This window comes from Hippocampus comes, unplaced genomic scaffold (assembly GCF_001891065.2).
Source record: "Hippocampus comes isolate QL1 unplaced genomic scaffold, H_comes_QL1_v1.1 scaffold9, whole genome shotgun sequence".
Lineage (NCBI taxonomy): Eukaryota > Metazoa > Chordata > Actinopteri > Syngnathiformes > Syngnathidae > Hippocampus > Hippocampus comes.
In genome coordinates this window covers 954,084-970,954 of record NW_017805275.1, presented here as the reverse complement: position 1 = coordinate 970,954, position 16,871 = coordinate 954,084, and the positions used below count along the sequence as shown (strand labels likewise).

Below are 16,871 nucleotides of genomic sequence, written 5' to 3'. Positions count from 1 at the left end.
ATACAGTATATCAGAAGAGGAGTTAAGAACCATTTTAAAAACTGACACAAGGGAGCACAGGAATGTGCAGTGCTGTTCTTCCACTAAAGGTGAATGCAATGTTTGAGGCATGCAAATATTATTTGAGGACGCCATTGTGATGTTCATTTACCATGTTGCGGTGTTCTGCTTTTAAACAGCTGCAAAGATCCCCGGGTAGACGGGAGCAAAACTGCACACAATCGAAACCTCCCGCGATTCGTCTTGTCTAATTGTCTGTGTGCAGCTCTCCTGGACTGAAGCTGTGAGCACAACTGTGGCGTCGCGCATGCATCTGTTTCCTGACACAATCATCCATTTTGAATGCGTGTGTGTTGGGATAGACGCGTGCTGACGCTTATGTATGGGCACACCTTAAGTTCGGAGGAGCCAATCAGCGCATCGTTATCGCCGACATGCCCTGCTCAGCCAGGGTCTCCAGTTAGTCAAACATTATACAACACACAGTCGCGCTGCTGCGGTCCTCTGCAATACATCTGTTAGTGCACGCAAAGAATAAAACTGATAATTTTAACAAGCGATCGCGGTAATGCGCAGATTATAGTCCACAAATATAAAATGTATAACGTAAAAATTACTTTATAATTTATTATTTTATACAATTCGCCGAGGGTCCGGACAGAGGAGGTCCGGACAGAGGAGGTCGGCGGTCCGGTCGTGGATCGCGGTCCGCCAGTTGAGGAAGGCTGCTGTATTGTATGTCACGTCGGACCCCCACCCCGCCCCCCACTCTTTGTGATGTGTGCTCACAGCTGACAACGAGGTGCCTGAAAACAGCCACAAATATTCCAGTGAATAAAGAATTACAGCTCACTTTAACACCGACATTCTTGCCTTGCTGAAATCAGCTCGTTTTAGGGGTGCTGTGTCTCATGCAAGTAAACCTTGCACAACAGCTTCCTCACCCATGTCACTCTGGAGATACCACCAGCAGTGGAACCTCTCTTGTCAAAATAGCTTTATCTTCAGGGGATATGGCTGCACATTCGTTGCGCGTTCAGATATACGTTTCATCAATTTGTTACTATTACTTTCATTTTTTTGGTGCATTCTGTTTGTTTAAACTTGCAAACCAATGGTAGGATTGGGACTCCGTTTAACTAGAGTCGCGCACATTTCCGACACGCCTGATGGTATAAATATGCTCAAAGCTCGCCACTGGTCATGATTCTTGATCATGTACTATAATCACCAAGACCTTTCAATTGCCCTTTGGAAAATCAACGAGGTGGGTGAGGTGGTAGGAGGGGATGGTTGACTGACACTCAGCAAAAACAAAAAGCAAAACCAAACAAAATAAGATCTTGATCTCTCTCTGTGCGACCCGGTGCCAAATGAGCCGCGGACCAGTGGTTGGGGACCTCTACTTTACAGTATCATATGTTATAAAAAAACAAACAAAAAAACAACCCAAAAACATACAGCGGTAACAAAACCAAAGTAGACAATGAATGTTTTTTTTCACTTCACTTTTACTGAAAACAGTTTTCTTTTTTTCCAGTATTGTGCCTTTTATACCGCGTGTTCCTCACTTTGAGCAACTCCTCCATCTTTTCTTGGACAGAGATTTGCAACCTAGTATTTAATTTTAGTATCCTTGGCAGTGTACTAGTATTGCAGTACAGTACTAGGCTCATCCTTCTCTGCCAAGACTGTCTTGTATATTCATTGAAAGCACCTCTAAAAGGCACACTGACACAAAAATCTCTTAATTCTTCACAATTCTAAATGTTGCTTTTACGTATGTTTGTTCCTGCTTGTATTATAAATGTGTGGAGCAAGATTGTGTGCATTTTATTTCATGAAACCATAACTGTGAAAAGTATGACAAACAATGACTTCTCAACTACAGGAATGTTGTTTGCTGGGTATGATGTGATAACAATGATTCTGAATGACATTGATTGTAGGAGTCAAACTTCCATACTAATGACAGAAAATTGTAGCATTTGTGTACAGATATACAGTACTGTGATTTTTTTTTCTCTACCATCGTTAAAATGAATGGATTGTGGCAACGTAGTAAGGGATATCACAATACTGCTTCCATGTGAAAGGGGTTGACACAGCCACACCTGGCCATCATGTAGGTTTACCCCTGCTCACTCATGTTTTTCTCTCATATCCAACCTTTTATTCAGTGGACATCAGCTTCTTCTCAGTACTCACCTTCAGAAGACCCATGATTAGAAAAAAAAAATACATTTGGCAAAAATACGACAGAATACCGTACTTTCACAGCGAGGTACTGGATGTTGTGAAATTCGCTGCTGACATCTAGTGGCGGAGTGCCTGTAGCTCATTCATATATCTATATATATTTGCTCGCGATCCAAAGTTTAGAATTGACAGAGAGATGGATTTTAACTCGAAACATTCAGAAATTGTGGCACTCGTATGTCAAGATCTGACTATATTTCCAATTTCCATTCTAATTTGAAACATCAACTTAAGAACTGGGCGGCCCGGTAGTCCAGTGGTTAGCACGTCGACTTCTCAGTGCAGAGGTACCAGGTTCAATTTCAGCTCCGGCCTCCCTGTGTGGAGTTTGCATGTTCTCCCCGGGCCTACGTGGGCTTTCTCCGGGTACTCCGGTTTCCCCCCCACATTCTAAAAACATGCATGGCAGGCTGAGTGAACACTCTAAATTGTCCCTAGGTGTGAGCGTGGGCGTGGATGGTTGTTCGTCTCTGTGTGCCCTGCGATTGGCTGGCAGCCGATTCAGGGTCCCCCACCTACTGGGATAGGCTCCAGCACCGCCCGCGACCCAAGTGAGGATGAAGCGGTTCGGAGAATGAATGAATGGACTTCAGAACTGTGAGGTGAATGTGTTAACCAGTCCACTGTGCTTCTGCTACAATAATGCAATTTTCCCCTAAAAAACTTACTTTGGGGACCCATCCATCCTTGTTCTAATCTCTTTATCCCCACAGGGGTCGCGGGCACGCTGGCGCCTATCCCAGCTGTCTGGGCTGGACGCCGTTTACACTCTGGATTGGTTGCCAGCCAATCGCAGGGCACACATAGACGAACAACTATTCACACTCACAATCTCAACTCAACTCAACTCAACTCACCATCACACCGAGGGACAATTTGGAGTGCTCAATCAACGAGTCATGCATGGTTTTGGATTGTGAGAGGAAACCGCAGTACCCGGAGAAAACCCACACAAGAAAGAACATGCAAACTCCACACAGGAAGGCCGGAGCCGGAATCGAACCCTGCAGTGAGACGGACGTGCTAACCAGTCGATCACCGTGCCGCCACTTTGGGGGCAACATTATTCCAATACGTTCATACACATGTTAAAAACTGTATGGGCGGAATATTGTCTTGGATGTGTAAATATGTTTCTTTATTTTGGTGGTTTTACTAGTCTCTTGTTTTGAAACGGCACACGCTCACCGGAAATGTTTGTGTTTCTCTGAGCTGCGTTCAGACGAGCCGGAGGAGGAAAGCAAAGCACTGGCTGTGATGCCGCTGGATGATGGCTGCCTTCGGAATCCTCAGCTACGAACACCGGCCGTTAAAGCGGCCCCGGCTCGGTCCTCCGGACGTTTATCCTCAAGATCCCAAGCAGAAGGAGGTCAGATAATTCCTCGTCCTTTGCGTAGAAGTGGACACGGGACTTTTTAGTGGAAGCGGTTGTGACTAGCTGCGAGGCTAAGTCTAGTTAGCGGCGGCTAGCCTGCTCGAGCTAGCCCCTCCAGAGACGACTCGGGCCTGGGCAATAACAATGAACAACGCCGCAGGAGACTTGTCACTTCCCCAGTTTGCGCGACAGCTCCAACAACGGGCTTGTTTAAACAGCACACTTGTACTAGTTTAGAACCAAAGCTATTACTTAAAAAAATAGGAGTGACATCGTTGGGCGAATGAAATGCGTTGCATTTATGGAAGGGGGTTTAAAAGTTAAACATCGGCTTGTTAGTTGACTTAACTACTGGAGCCAAGCGTGTTTTAACTCTCATTTACTTTGAACGTCTGCTCGGCCAGGATCTGGGACTTGGGTAAATGTTCTTGATCTATTATTAACCTCAGGTTATCCGTTGATGCGAATGACAAATGGATTGAATATTAATCTGAGAGCAGTACTGCAGCATGTTCATTATAAATGATTAGGATACTGTATTCAGTCGCTTGTTTCGAGTGACAAAATATCTAAAGGAAGCATCCATCGGACTTCATCCCCACTGTAATGAAATAGCGGGCATATTTCCATAGCATCGAGTTTCTCAGCCAATGACTTGGCAGCTAGGCTAGCTGAAGTTCCCGAGCTAAAAAGACACTTTTAAGCAAGATCATGAGAAGCTAAAAGCTAAAGGCATCCATCCATCCATCCATACGTACATCCGTTTTCTCTACCTCTTGTCTTCATCCCAGGTGGACTCAGTCTACTTGCTTTATTTGCTTCTACTAGTGGAAGCAGAGCCCAGAAAGCCGAAAAGCTGCATTTTAACTTATGTGCATGGCCAGAATGCCAAAAAGCTGAATTTTAACGTATGTGCTTAGCCACATCGCCGAAAATAAGCAACCATTCCTGCAATTGCTAAGACAATAGTGGGAAAGCAAGAAAGTGTCCAATAATAACGCGAACGCCAATCTGCAGTGCTGTGAAAAAGCACTTGCCCCCTTCTTGATTTCTGTGTTCTTTGCATATTTATCACACACAAACGTTTCAACAGGCAGTTCATTCTTGAAATCCCTCCAGTATGGCGGAGTAGAAGCAATTCGGCGAAGAAGAGTGTGCCAAAATTCCTCCACAGCGGTGTGAACGACTCATCACCATTTATAGCAAACGCTTGATTTCAGTTACTGCTGCCAAGGGTGGCACAACCCATTAATTCTGGGGGCAATTACTTTTTCACATCGGGACAGGCAGGTTTAGATTTCTTTGTTTTTTTGTTTTTTACCTTAATAAATTAAACTGGCATTTATAAACTGCATTTTGTATTTCCTGGGGTTGCCTGTGTGATATAAAAATGCTCATGATAAATATGGTTTGGTAATAAATCTGCAAAGAACACAGAAATCAGGAAGTTGGGCAAATACTTTTTCGCGACACTGTATGCTTTAAGCAGAACTCTCTGAAGTCACTGCTGGCAAATTTAAGAATAAGAATAAGAAAACCTTTATTTGTCTGACAATGGAGAAATTCCCAATTTACAGCAGCAGTATTATGAAAGGGAGAAAGTAGTTAAATGTAACTTTATGCCCCTTAACACACACACACACACACACACACACACACACACACCCTTGTATCGTCACATATACCATTTCGTCTCCAAGCCACTATCATACATTTGCCAGTTTTGCAGTGTGGCACATCCCATAGCCAAACGCAAAGAGTCCCTCTCTTCCACATTTACAACTTTGCGAAACGTTATTAAAACTTAATTTTCAGAAGTTCAAGTCAAGTACAACTTTATTGTCAAATGTGCTGTATACAGCACAGATGACATTTCTTCCCTCTCGAGACAACATACAACAAGAGGAGCAGCTGCGGGTGCCCGCGCCGCCATCAAAAGTAAACATAAAATGACAAAATAATAGAAGACAACACATTAGACACAGACAATCGTGCAATCTTAACCATTTCCTGCATTCACTTTGTTGTCTGAAGCAGTTATAGATGAAAAAGGAGCGAGTCAAAGTGTCCTTTTCACCAGTGGATCAAAGACGTCATGCTGAAATGTCCATGTCTGCTACAAGCTAAGCTTGAAAGCAACAAGAAGCTGTAGCATCCATTAACGAAAAAGAGATTGGATCTCTTCTCCTGTCCCATGTAAATCCGCTTCGATTCCAAGACGCGACTCCCAGTTCCACATACGCATTGGTGCTCTGCGCTGACACTCCTTTCTTCTCTTCGTCGGCTCCTCAAGCCATGCATCCATCCAGCCACAGACTGTCCATCAGCACCGACCTTTTCGCTGAACAAAGCGGGGCTGTGAAAATGCTGCCTATTTCAGGCGCAAGACACAAGCGCCCCGGAGCTGTCCAGCAACGACAGTGAAATGGCGCCGACATTCCTCCCAATCAAAATCAGTGCTGGTACACGCGTGCCGTCGAGAAGGCGCAACCACCAAGCACAGATTCTTCTTTTTTGACGAATGTTGTGGCCAAAAAATGCTGAAAACAGTCCACATCAGGTCCACGCGACGTAACAACAACACAATGTGACAAAACAAAAGACAAAAACAACAAGTAACAAAAAAACGCAAGGCTGTTGAAGAGCACTTGCCGACGGCTGCCTACTTGGGCACCATCCTGGGGGGAAAAAAATGCTGGTCACACTGCAATTCTGTTTGCCTTTTGGCTTTGACGTAATTAATTCTTTGGCCGTATCCAACACAGGTGTAGAGTCATTGGCTTAGTGGTTATTATGTTCATTCACGCTCTTTCAAAACTGGGACAGATGTGCGGAACATCTCGCTCAACAGACCCACCCATTTTCAGAAATAAGCATGAATGTACTCGGTACTTGGCTTGGTACTCCTGACTAAGATTGCAGCTGTCAAATAGTGGCAGAATCGTGTTAGTCATTGATTAATCAAGTTCTTGGAAAAATATTATTTTTACATTATTAAACATAATATCATGCCTATCAGCTGTTACTCTTGACCACTTGGGTCAACCCGCCATCCTCAAGTTTGACTGTCGTATCCGTGATGTTGAGTGTGGATGGCTTTAATATGATGTGGGCTTCAGCGAAAGACTGTGGAGTTGACTGGTTGTTTACTCACTAACCAGTCAGCCACCCTGCTTGTTGATTGACTCGGCATTAGTTGTAGCCATTGACACCTCATGTATGAATGTGCTTATTACGAGTTTGTTTTCTTGCCGTTTGTTTAACAAAGCTATTTGAAGTGCACCGGCAGCTGTGTCTGTCCTTGACCACTTGTGGGGGGATTATGATATGTTCTATCTTGCCCTGGTAGGCTATGTTAAATTCGCTAACGTCGGTGCAATTACCTTGTGTTGACGATCATAAATGTGGTTGTGGTTCACATTGCAAATTATCACCCTTGTTCAGTGTGATAGGATCCCAAACTTTGGACATGTTTTTTTTTCTTTTGCTCTTTGCTTTACTCTTGATTCGCCGCTAGTGCTTCAACTTATTTCTACAGGGAGGGTGGCGTATGACTGCTGTAAATGTAGTCCTTGTGGAAAAAAGGATCCCCGCAAAGCTTTGAGGCAGAGACATTGCTTCAACCTTTTTTGTCATCAAATGATTTGAGTTATTTGAAACCCGAATGCAGACAATTAATTTGTATATCAACAATTAAGACATTTTTAGTATCCTCAAAATTTGTTAATAGACACTAAAAGCTGAACAGAATATGCAGAAATGTAACATGTTTCTTTTCATTTTCAGAAACATGATCAGCATGAACAAAAACTCACAGCACTTAATGCATGTGCAGATACACATTTACCATGTGTATACAAGAATAGACTGTCATATGTCTGTAATATTTTTTCTTCCAGGATGAGCTAACTGCATTGAATGTGAAACAAGGATTCAACAACCAGCCAGCTGTGTCTGGTGATGAACACGGCAGTGCCAAAAATGTCAACTTCAATCCCTCCAAGGTAATTTTTTTTTTGGGGGGGGGGTTATCTTCCATGCTCCCCACATTTAATTACCATTCCACTTGACATTTTGTCTGATTTTACAGATCAGTTCCAACTTCAGCAGCATTATCGCCGAAAAACTGCGCTACAACACCTTTCCCGACACAGGCAAGCGTAAGCCACAGGTCAACCAGAAGGATAATTTCTGGCTGGTCACGGCCAGGTCACAGAGCTCCGTCAATAACTGGTTCACGGATTTAGCTGGCACAAAACCGCTAACACAGCTCGCCAAAAAGGTAAGAAGACCCTGAATGGAGATTTAAGGATGTCTCATTAAGTGATTGATTCAACAGGCAGTATAGTATCATCAGCTGTTGCCTCTGGTGCTCTGTAGGTTCTCTTAATTGTTCCTGACTGGGCAGGACTAACATCTGGGCAATAAAGTCATTAAATGCTTTGACAGATAAGATCCTGTTTTGACATTTAGTGACTCATAGCTTTTTTTTGTTTATTTATCAACGGCAGATGAGAGGTGTGGTGGGTTTTATTCGATCAACACATTTTTTGGTAAAAATCTTAATCACTATGTCAAAGACACAGTTCACACAATGTACAGTCATCTTCGATAATGCAAAGGGAACTCTTACTTTTTGCAAAGACGCAGTGCACTATGTGCCTTTGTTGTTGCTGCTGTTTGGGGAACAACTTAGTTCAAATGGGCCAAATTAGTGATTCGCTAAGGGTGGTACTGCAGGGTTTCCCTGGCTCAAATTGAGGCACAGGTGCTACGATCCGGACCATGTGCCATGACGTCTATGCATTGGAGTTGGTTGATGGCTGTCCCGCAAGGGAGGCGGCAACAGCCTGCTGTGTTGGGGCACAGTGCTTTTGGCACAAATAATATGAATAGTATTATGTTCACGAACACTTAGCCCTGCTACGCTACTACATTTTATTGTTGGTTTTTATGGTGGTACTTGGAGCGCTCATTATTATTATTATTTTTGTTTGGTATAAAAGTTTGAGAAAGACGGGGCAATTCAATCAACCAGTAGTCAACTCTTTAATTTTTAATGGTGTACATGTACGAATGACCTGAGGTAATTACTGTACAGTTGTTGACATTTTTTCTTTCATGAAGGGAAAAAGGCAGCGTCTATTTATATACAATACAATATATCCTGATTTATATAGCGCTTTCACAACAGCTGCAGCTGTAACAAAGCGCTTAACAAAACAGTTAAATAATAAACACAACACATAACATAAAACACGGACAGTCGTGCAATCCTCACCACTTTTCCCACATACGCTTTGTTAAAGCAGTTTGAGATGAAAGAGGAGAGAATCACAGTGTCCTTTCACCAGTGGATCAGAGACGTCATGCTCAAAATGTGCACACGTTGGCTACTTGAAGGAGTATATGAGGGAGGTTTTTATTTTTCTTGAGTAAATGAGTATGAACATTGGTTGTTATTGAATGCGCTGTGTTTACTTAATCACGTGGATGGCGCATCCGGTGATTAATTGGGGTACTGCATCTTGAAGGAAATGTGACATTTGCCCCAGTTCAGTTAGTAGACACAACAACACAATATTGTATCCATCTTTTTTTTCCATGTTGCAGTTTCCTTTTAATTCAAATTATTTTCGCAGGTGCCGATTTTCAGCAAGAAGGAGGAGGTTTTCGGGTACTTGGCGAAGTACTTGGTCCCCGTCATGCGCTCAGCGTGGATGATCAAAATGACGTGCGCTTATCATGCAGCCATCACAGAAACTAAAGTCAAGAAGAGGCACGTGATTGATCCTTGTATAGGTAAGAAAGTTCAATCTGCTCTCACCATTTGGTCTTCACGCAATATGAGTATTTCTTTGACATTGAAATATGTGTTAATAGAATGGACCCAGATCATCACGAAGTACTTGTGGGAGCAGCTCCAAAAAGTGGCCGAGTTCTATCGACAGTGCCCCAGTCAAGGCTGCAGCTCGCCGCTCCCTGCCACTCCCACTGACGTGGAAATGGCCACCAAGCAGTGGGAGTACAACGAGAAGCTGGCCATGTTCATGTTTCAGGTCAGCGCCACTGACTTCAATGGTGTTTACAGCTGTCACTTTCTTATGTGCTCTTAAATCATTGGAGTAATAACTTTTAATGTTTTGAAAGTATTATGCAGTTATTTTGTCATATTTGTAACTGCTGCAATTCTTAGTGAATATTGCGCAGAACCTTGATTTTGAAAAAAAAAAAAAAATGTAAATCGAAATTGCATTACCTGACAAACGTAATGCAGGTTTTTTCCTTCAGCCCTATCCTTACCTCAATGAATATAATTTGTCTTCTGTTTCCAAATGCATATTGTGGATACATGCGACAACACATTAATAACTTTTTCCCTTGATCACAATTGTTTTTGATCAATAAGTTGATAGTGGGTAGCAGGAGGACGCCAAACAAAATGGCTGCAGTCAGTTAGTGTTCAATGAATGGGTTTCTATGTTCAGGATGGAATGCTGGACAGACATGAGTTCCTGACGTGGGTGCTGGAGTGTTTTGAGAAGGTCCGACCTGGCGAGGATGAACTCCTGAGACTCCTCCTGCCGCTTCTACTGCAGGTAGACCTTTCTCACCTTCCACTGGCAGCCCAATTTCACTCCGTGAATCTTGCACACACAGCACCCACACACACACACACACACACACACACGCACACACATATCAGTGTGAGGTGACAGGCTGTCAAGAGGTTCTCACGTAGCAGCTGTGTACCTTCATCCATTATCAAGCCTTTCATTTTGCTTCTTTCAAACACGTCATAAGGCGCTGTTTATATAAGTGTGTGTGTGTGTGTGTGTGTGTGTGTGTGTGTGTGTGTGTGTGTGTGTGTGTGCGCGTGTGCGTGTGTAACGCTGTGCATTTCTTCCACTCACGACAGTACTCGGGGGAATTCGTACAGTCGGCCTACTTGTCACGCAGGCTGGCTTACTTCTGCACACGTCGCCTCAACCTGTTGCTAAGCGACGGCAGCCTGGGCCCCGGCGCGGGTGGCGGGCACCCGGCGCACGGCATTTTAACGCCGCAGGGAAACACCCTTCCCCCAACACCGACCTCCCAGCCGGCTGGAGGAAACCAGCCCCAGACACCGTTCACAGATTTCTATATCTGCCCCCAGCACCGACCTTTGGTGTTTGGTCTCAGCTGCATGTTGCAGGTACGGCGCTCGGCCGCAATCAAGTAATTTGTTTTCCCTTTTGCTTTGATTTGTTGTCGAAATCTTGAAATAGTCAAAAAATGCGTTTGTGTGTTTTAAGCTGTTGAATTAAACAGTCATTGTTTTGGCACAATAATATCAATATGAGCAAATTCATTTGCTACTTGCTCTGCCCAGTACAGCTGCATCACTCAGTAATTGGTGTGTTGTTGTCCTCCTTCAGAGCATAGTGTTGTGTTGCCCCAGTGCTCTGGTGTGGCATTACTCTCTAACAGACAGCAGAAACAAGACTGGATCCCCTCTGGACCTGCTCCCCATTGCCCCCTCCAGCTTACCAATGCCAGGGGGAAACACTGCCTTCACACAGCAGGTACGTTTTGTCTTGCTGTAGAAAAATATATCCTGACTTTAAAATAAAGCGAGCAATTTTATTTTCCACCCTCCCCGGCAGGTCCGTGTCAAGCTGAGAGAGATTGAGGAGCAGGTTAAGGAGCGAGGCCAGGCTGTGGAGTTTCGCTGGTCGTTTGACAAGTGCCAGGAGACCACAGCAGGTCAGGAAAACTGTCCCCTTGTCTCCCTCTGACATCTGTTCATAGCATGGTGTTTGGGAGCACTGGACCGTTGTTTGACAATGTCTTCATTTCGTGCTCAGGGTTCACCATCGGCAGGGTGCTGCACACTCTGGAGGTTTTGGACAACCACAGCTTTGAAAAATCAGACTTTAACAACTCGCTGGACTCCTTGTACAACCGAATATTTGGTTCAGGGCAGAGCAAGGATGGCCATGAGGTACTCGACATATTTGATGTCTTGAATGTAAAAAAGAAAAGGAAAAAAATCACAGAGCTCAGTAGAGTGAACAATAATGCTTACAAAGTGTGCTTCCATGCAGATGTCTCCGGATGATGATGCGGTGGTGACCCTGCTCTGTGAATGGGCCGTTTGCTGTAAGCGGTCAGGTCGACACAGAGCCATGGTAGTGGCTAAGCTGCTGGAGAAACGACAGGCCGAAATAGAAGCAGAGGTGAGCCCCACAACCTCTACCCCGCTCCTCTTTGCCAAATTGCCCGTTTCCTACCACAGACTTATTCCTCAAGTAAACGTAGAATGTAGCTATCATCACAGTGTGTCACAGTCCGTTTTTATACCAACTTTTGTGTATGCTAACATATAAGGGTTTACTCATGACTTTCATTGAAGAATGGCAAGATGTCAGCCAATCAAAGTCAAATAGTTAGCAGAAACAAGCCTAAATTATGAAAATGTAATGTAGTTTTATGAGAAAATCTTGCAATGTTAAAAATATAGTTTTTTAAAAAAGTTAGGAAAAATCGGTGTTTATTTATTTTTTGGTTTGCTTTAGACAAATGTTGCAGTTTTACAAGAATACATTCTTCTTATATTAATTGAATTCTATGGTAGCGGCATGGTGTCAATTGGTGAGCACATCCACTCACAGTGCAGAGGTCATGGGTTCGATTCTGGGCTCTGGCATTCCTTTGTGGAGTTTGCAAGTTCTCCCTATGCCTGCGTGGGTTTTTTCCGGGTACTCCAGTTTCCGCCCACATCCACAAACATGCATGGCAGGTTAATGGAACACTTTAGATTGCCCAAGGTGTGATTGTGAGCACAAATGGTTGTTTGTCTGTGTGCCTTGCGATTTGCCGCTAACCAGTTCAGGGTGTACCTTTCTGCCCGACAAAAGCTGGGATATCCTCCAGCACGCCCACAACCCTCGTGAGGATAAACAGCTTGGATAATGAATGGACTAAGTTGTTCTGTAATTTTGATCTGAAATACTCATTTTATTTGGAATATATTTTTCTCGAATTAAAATTGCAATTTTACAACAAAAATTGACAATTTGTGAGAAACGAGAATACTTCTAACATGTGAAAAAGCATACATTTATCAAGCATAAAGTCGGAATATTCAGACCATCAAAATATAATTTTTAGCGTAATTTAATTTTTTTATTAAGTGTACCCTTATGTTCCAGTGAATATATTGCTAGAGTATCAATTTCCAAAAATACCCATCATTTTTTGAGAATAAAGTTGGGAGAAAAGGCAGTAGTTTTATAAGAATACATTCGCATACTGCAAACAGTCATAGTTTTACATGAATGCTCAAAATTTTGCGAGAACGGCAGTATGACATGAGACAGTACATGCGAGATAATATAGACTTTGAGATAGACAATTAAAATTTTAAATAAATTATATATTAAGACTATACATCCATTTTCTACCAATTAACCTATTCAGGGTCACGGGTGAGCTCGGGCATATCCCAGCTCACTTAGGGCGAGAGACGGGCTACACACAGGACTGACCACTACTTAGTAGCACAACTCTTGGTTGACAGGGCAACTACAACAAGGTGCAATCTACCTTTTTGTGCTAAGTCAGCTGAGATATGGAGAGAATGGATTATCCTGGTTTCTATCTGGCAGCACTAGTATGCTTGGCAATTGTGTAACAAGCACTCAAAGATTTATTTCTGCATGTGTGTGAGTCAGCGATGTGGCGAGTCTGAGGTGGTGGATGAGAAGGGCTCGGTGTCGTCGGGTTCCCTTTCCGCTGCCACCCTTCCAGTCTTTCAGGATGTTCTACTCCAGTTCCTGGACACTCAGGCCCCTACACTCAGTGAGTCTCTGCCTCTGATTATATCACTCGGGATACATCTCTGAGAGAGGATCTGAAACGGGGAAGAGACTCGTTTTAAATTATTCATAACCAATTTTTGTTCTCTCTTTAGCGGAGCCTGGCAACGAGAACGAGCGAGTAGAATTCTCCAACCTGGTGTTGCTCTTTTGCGAGCTCATTCGCCACGACGTCTTCTCGCACAACATCTACATGTGCACACTCATCTCCCGCGGCGACTTGTCCTCTGACGGCCACCTGCCGCGCCCGCGCTCTCCCAGCGACGAGCCCTCGGACGAATCTGATCGCAAGGAGCAGGATGCAGGCAGCAGCATTAAGATGGAGGACACTGGCTTGTCGGAGTCTATGGAAATCGACCATAACTCGAGTGCCAATTTTGACGAGGTATGCCGGTAATATAATAATAATTTTGAATATGACAGCAATTTTTTTTTCCCCCGGCTTGCCTAATTCAAAGCACAACCCCGCGCCATGGCTGCAAACAATGGAGCTAGTTTACAAAAGCACAGTCAATGTTGCCAAATTAGTTAGCAATGTGATTTAGCCACATTGCGTGTCACTTTGCGACTACAGACCTATGGACCAGTTGAGCCAAAGAGTTTGACGGTCAGCCCATTTTGATATTTAATTGCTCAAAATGTAATTTAATTTAATAATAATTTCATTAATTAATTTGTTTTTACATGAATGTTTTTAAAAGCTTGCTTGGTAGAAAAAAAAAGAATGAAACTTTGTTCTATGCTCTAATTAATGTTGTCTTTTCTTTTTCTTTACGTAAAGAGGAAAATCGTTTTTAAATTTTGGGGGGAAAAAAATACTTTAAGACCATATTGCCCGGCCCTAATCAAAGGGTGTCTTGTGTGTATTGTCGTCACCTATTTCATCACAATCTTACTTGCAGATGTTCTCTCCTCCGATGCACTGCGAGTCCAAGGGCAGCCCGTCTCCAGAAAAATCAGCACCTGAACAGGACAGCAAAAACACCTGCAAGGACAAGAGCATGGACCCCGCTTTCCCCCAACTATACGAGCAGCCACGACACATTCAGTACGCCACCCACTTCCCCATTCCTCAGGTGAGAAGAAAAATGTCTCAGATTACACTTAGAACAAGATTCCTGTATATGTTGAGTCAGATTCGATGGGATTATTTACTCAGTTTGTCTGTTTTCCTGCCAAAATATCAGATCTAATCGTATTGGAAAAAAATATGATTTAATTTGACTTCCGTTTTCTCTGACTGGAGTTATCCGAGTCACTTCAAGCCTGCTGGTTTATTTGCTGCCTTCTCACACCTTGCCATATCTGCCCCACTTCAGGAGGAGAATGCCAGCCACGAGTGTAACCAGAGGCTCGTCGTCCTCTACGGCGTGGGCAAACTGCGCGACGAGGCCCGGCACACCATCAAGAAGATTACCAAAGATATCTTGAAGGTGCTCAACCGCAAAAGCACTGCAGAAACAGGTATTTTTGTCTCTAGTTCGGTGATGAGTCATTTGTTTTTCACTATATTTGGCACTGTGGGATGTAACAGCCTTTATGCCTCTAGTTAAACTCTTCCTCTATACAAAGGTTTTCTATGAAAAATGCCCATCACGTTTGGAAATTATTTATTTGGTTTCCCTGAATTTCACCCCTTCAGGGGTCATGTTGTTTCACCAACCTTATGTTTTGTACAGGGGGCGAAGAGGGACAAAAGAGGAAGAGGAGTAAGCCAGAAGCCTTCCCCACCGCAGAAGATATCTTCTCTAAGTTCCAGCACCTCTCCCACTTTGACCAACACCAGGTCACTTCACAGGTTAGGCAGCTTCTGCTGATTTTCACAAATTAGCTGTAGTGTGTCATTTTAGTGTAGCTCATACAAGCGGAACGAAACAATCTTCTTAGGTGACTCATTTGAATGCAAAGGGGATACTTGAATGCAGCTTGAATATATAATGAGTGTTTTGGCTTTCAGGGCCAAGGTTGGAGATATGACCAACTGAGACCACTCTGTTTTTTTTTTTTTGTTTTTTTTGTGCAGGTGTCCCGAAATGTGCTGGAACAGATCACCAGTTTTGCCTTAGGGATGTCTTATCACTTGCCTCTAGTGCAGCACATTCAGTTTATCTTTGACCTCATGGAGTACTCCCTCAACATTAGTGGCCTCATCGACTTTGCTATTCAGGTAACTGCGCTCGTTCAATTTTGAAGTTGTTGCAATCATGACTTTGTCAATCAACCGTTTGTTTTTGTAGCTTCTGAACGAGCTGAGCCTGGTGGAAGCCGAGCTGCTGCTCAAGTCCTCCAGCCTGGTGGGTAGCTATACCACCAGCCTGTGTCTGTGCATCGTCGCTGTGCTGAGGAGGTACCACTCCTGCCTCATTCTCAACCCCGAGCAGACGGCGCAGGTTTTCGACGGGTACGTTGCTCACGAACCTTTGGACCATCGTCAGCGGGTGCATTACAATCAACATGAATGTGTTTGGTTAAAGTTGGAAGCCGATTGCAGTGATTCCTAGCCAATGTGGTACAGCGTAATCGCGTTGTGAATGATTGAATGTGTCGCAGCAAAGTAACCAGTTTTAGCAAAGTAACTAGAAAATTATTAATTATTTATGACAAAACAGATCTATCTATGCCATCTATGTGTTCACCTGTTGCCATTCAAACAGCAGAATAATACCTTTGTGTTCAACCAAACAGAGCCAAATTTCACACTAAGTGCATTTTTTTCCCCAGCATTTTGCTTTTGGTCTTGTTATCGCAGATATACATAGTTGTCTCTGAAAATGCGACAGTTGAATCTTTTTCGTGATGCCTTAACAATATCTTCCCCAATAGCTGATTAGGGATGACTAATACTAAAATATGAATGTAAAACTGTGTCAAATGGTACTCTAGGCTACGCATTGTGGTGAAGTCGGGTGTGAACCCAGCAGACTGTTGTTCGGCCGAGCGCTGCATCTTGGCCTACTTGTATGACCTCTACACCTCCTGCAGTCACCTCAAGAATAAGTTTGGCGAGATCTTCAGGTACTGCATACATTTCAGACTCATAAGAAAAATACATTAGTGTGATCTATGAAAATGCATATTAAGGACACAGAAGTCTGTAAAAATATTAAAATAATGACTAAATAAAATATACCAGCCTTCCTCAACTGGCGGACCGCGATCCACGACCGGACCGCCGACCTCCTCTGTCCGGACCTCCTCTGTCCGGACCCTCGGCAAATTGTATAAAATAATAAATTATAAAGTGATTTTTACGTTATACATTTTATATTTGTGGACTATAATCTGCGCATTACCGCGATCGCTTGTTAAAATTATCCGTTTTATTCTTTGCGTGCACTAACAGATGTATTGCAGAGGACCGCAGCAGCGCGACTGTG

At 43.5% G+C, this 16,871-nt stretch overlaps 1 protein-coding gene across 4 annotated transcripts in view; it reads left to right on the top strand.

Moving 5' to 3' along the window:
- Positions 1–3,464: 3,464 nt before the first annotated feature.
- The window catches only part of med12 (mediator complex subunit 12), a 33,108-nt gene continuing 19,701 nt past the window's right edge, over positions 3,465–16,871 (top strand). For all 4 annotated transcript variants that reach the window (XM_019870009.1, XM_019870010.1, XM_019870008.1 and 1 more), the window contains exons 1-19: positions 3,465–3,628; positions 7,534–7,638; positions 7,725–7,916; positions 9,277–9,436; positions 9,518–9,693; positions 10,123–10,233; positions 10,554–10,829; positions 11,053–11,199; positions 11,281–11,380; positions 11,482–11,618; positions 11,722–11,853; positions 13,351–13,477; positions 13,590–13,879; positions 14,397–14,570; positions 14,814–14,958; positions 15,174–15,292; positions 15,518–15,661; positions 15,732–15,895; positions 16,378–16,509. In XM_019870009.1, the coding sequence (XP_019725568.1) occupies positions 3,527–3,628; positions 7,534–7,638; positions 7,725–7,916; positions 9,277–9,436; positions 9,518–9,693; positions 10,123–10,233; positions 10,554–10,829; positions 11,053–11,199; positions 11,281–11,380; positions 11,482–11,618; positions 11,722–11,853; positions 13,351–13,477; positions 13,590–13,879; positions 14,397–14,570; positions 14,814–14,958; positions 15,174–15,292; positions 15,518–15,661; positions 15,732–15,895; positions 16,378–16,509 (2,933 nt within the window). In that variant the 5' untranslated portion in view covers positions 3,465–3,526. The remainder of the gene's footprint in view (positions 3,629–7,533; positions 7,639–7,724; positions 7,917–9,276; positions 9,437–9,517; positions 9,694–10,122; positions 10,234–10,553; positions 10,830–11,052; positions 11,200–11,280; positions 11,381–11,481; positions 11,619–11,721; positions 11,854–13,350; positions 13,478–13,589; positions 13,880–14,396; positions 14,571–14,813; positions 14,959–15,173; positions 15,293–15,517; positions 15,662–15,731; positions 15,896–16,377; positions 16,510–16,871) is intronic.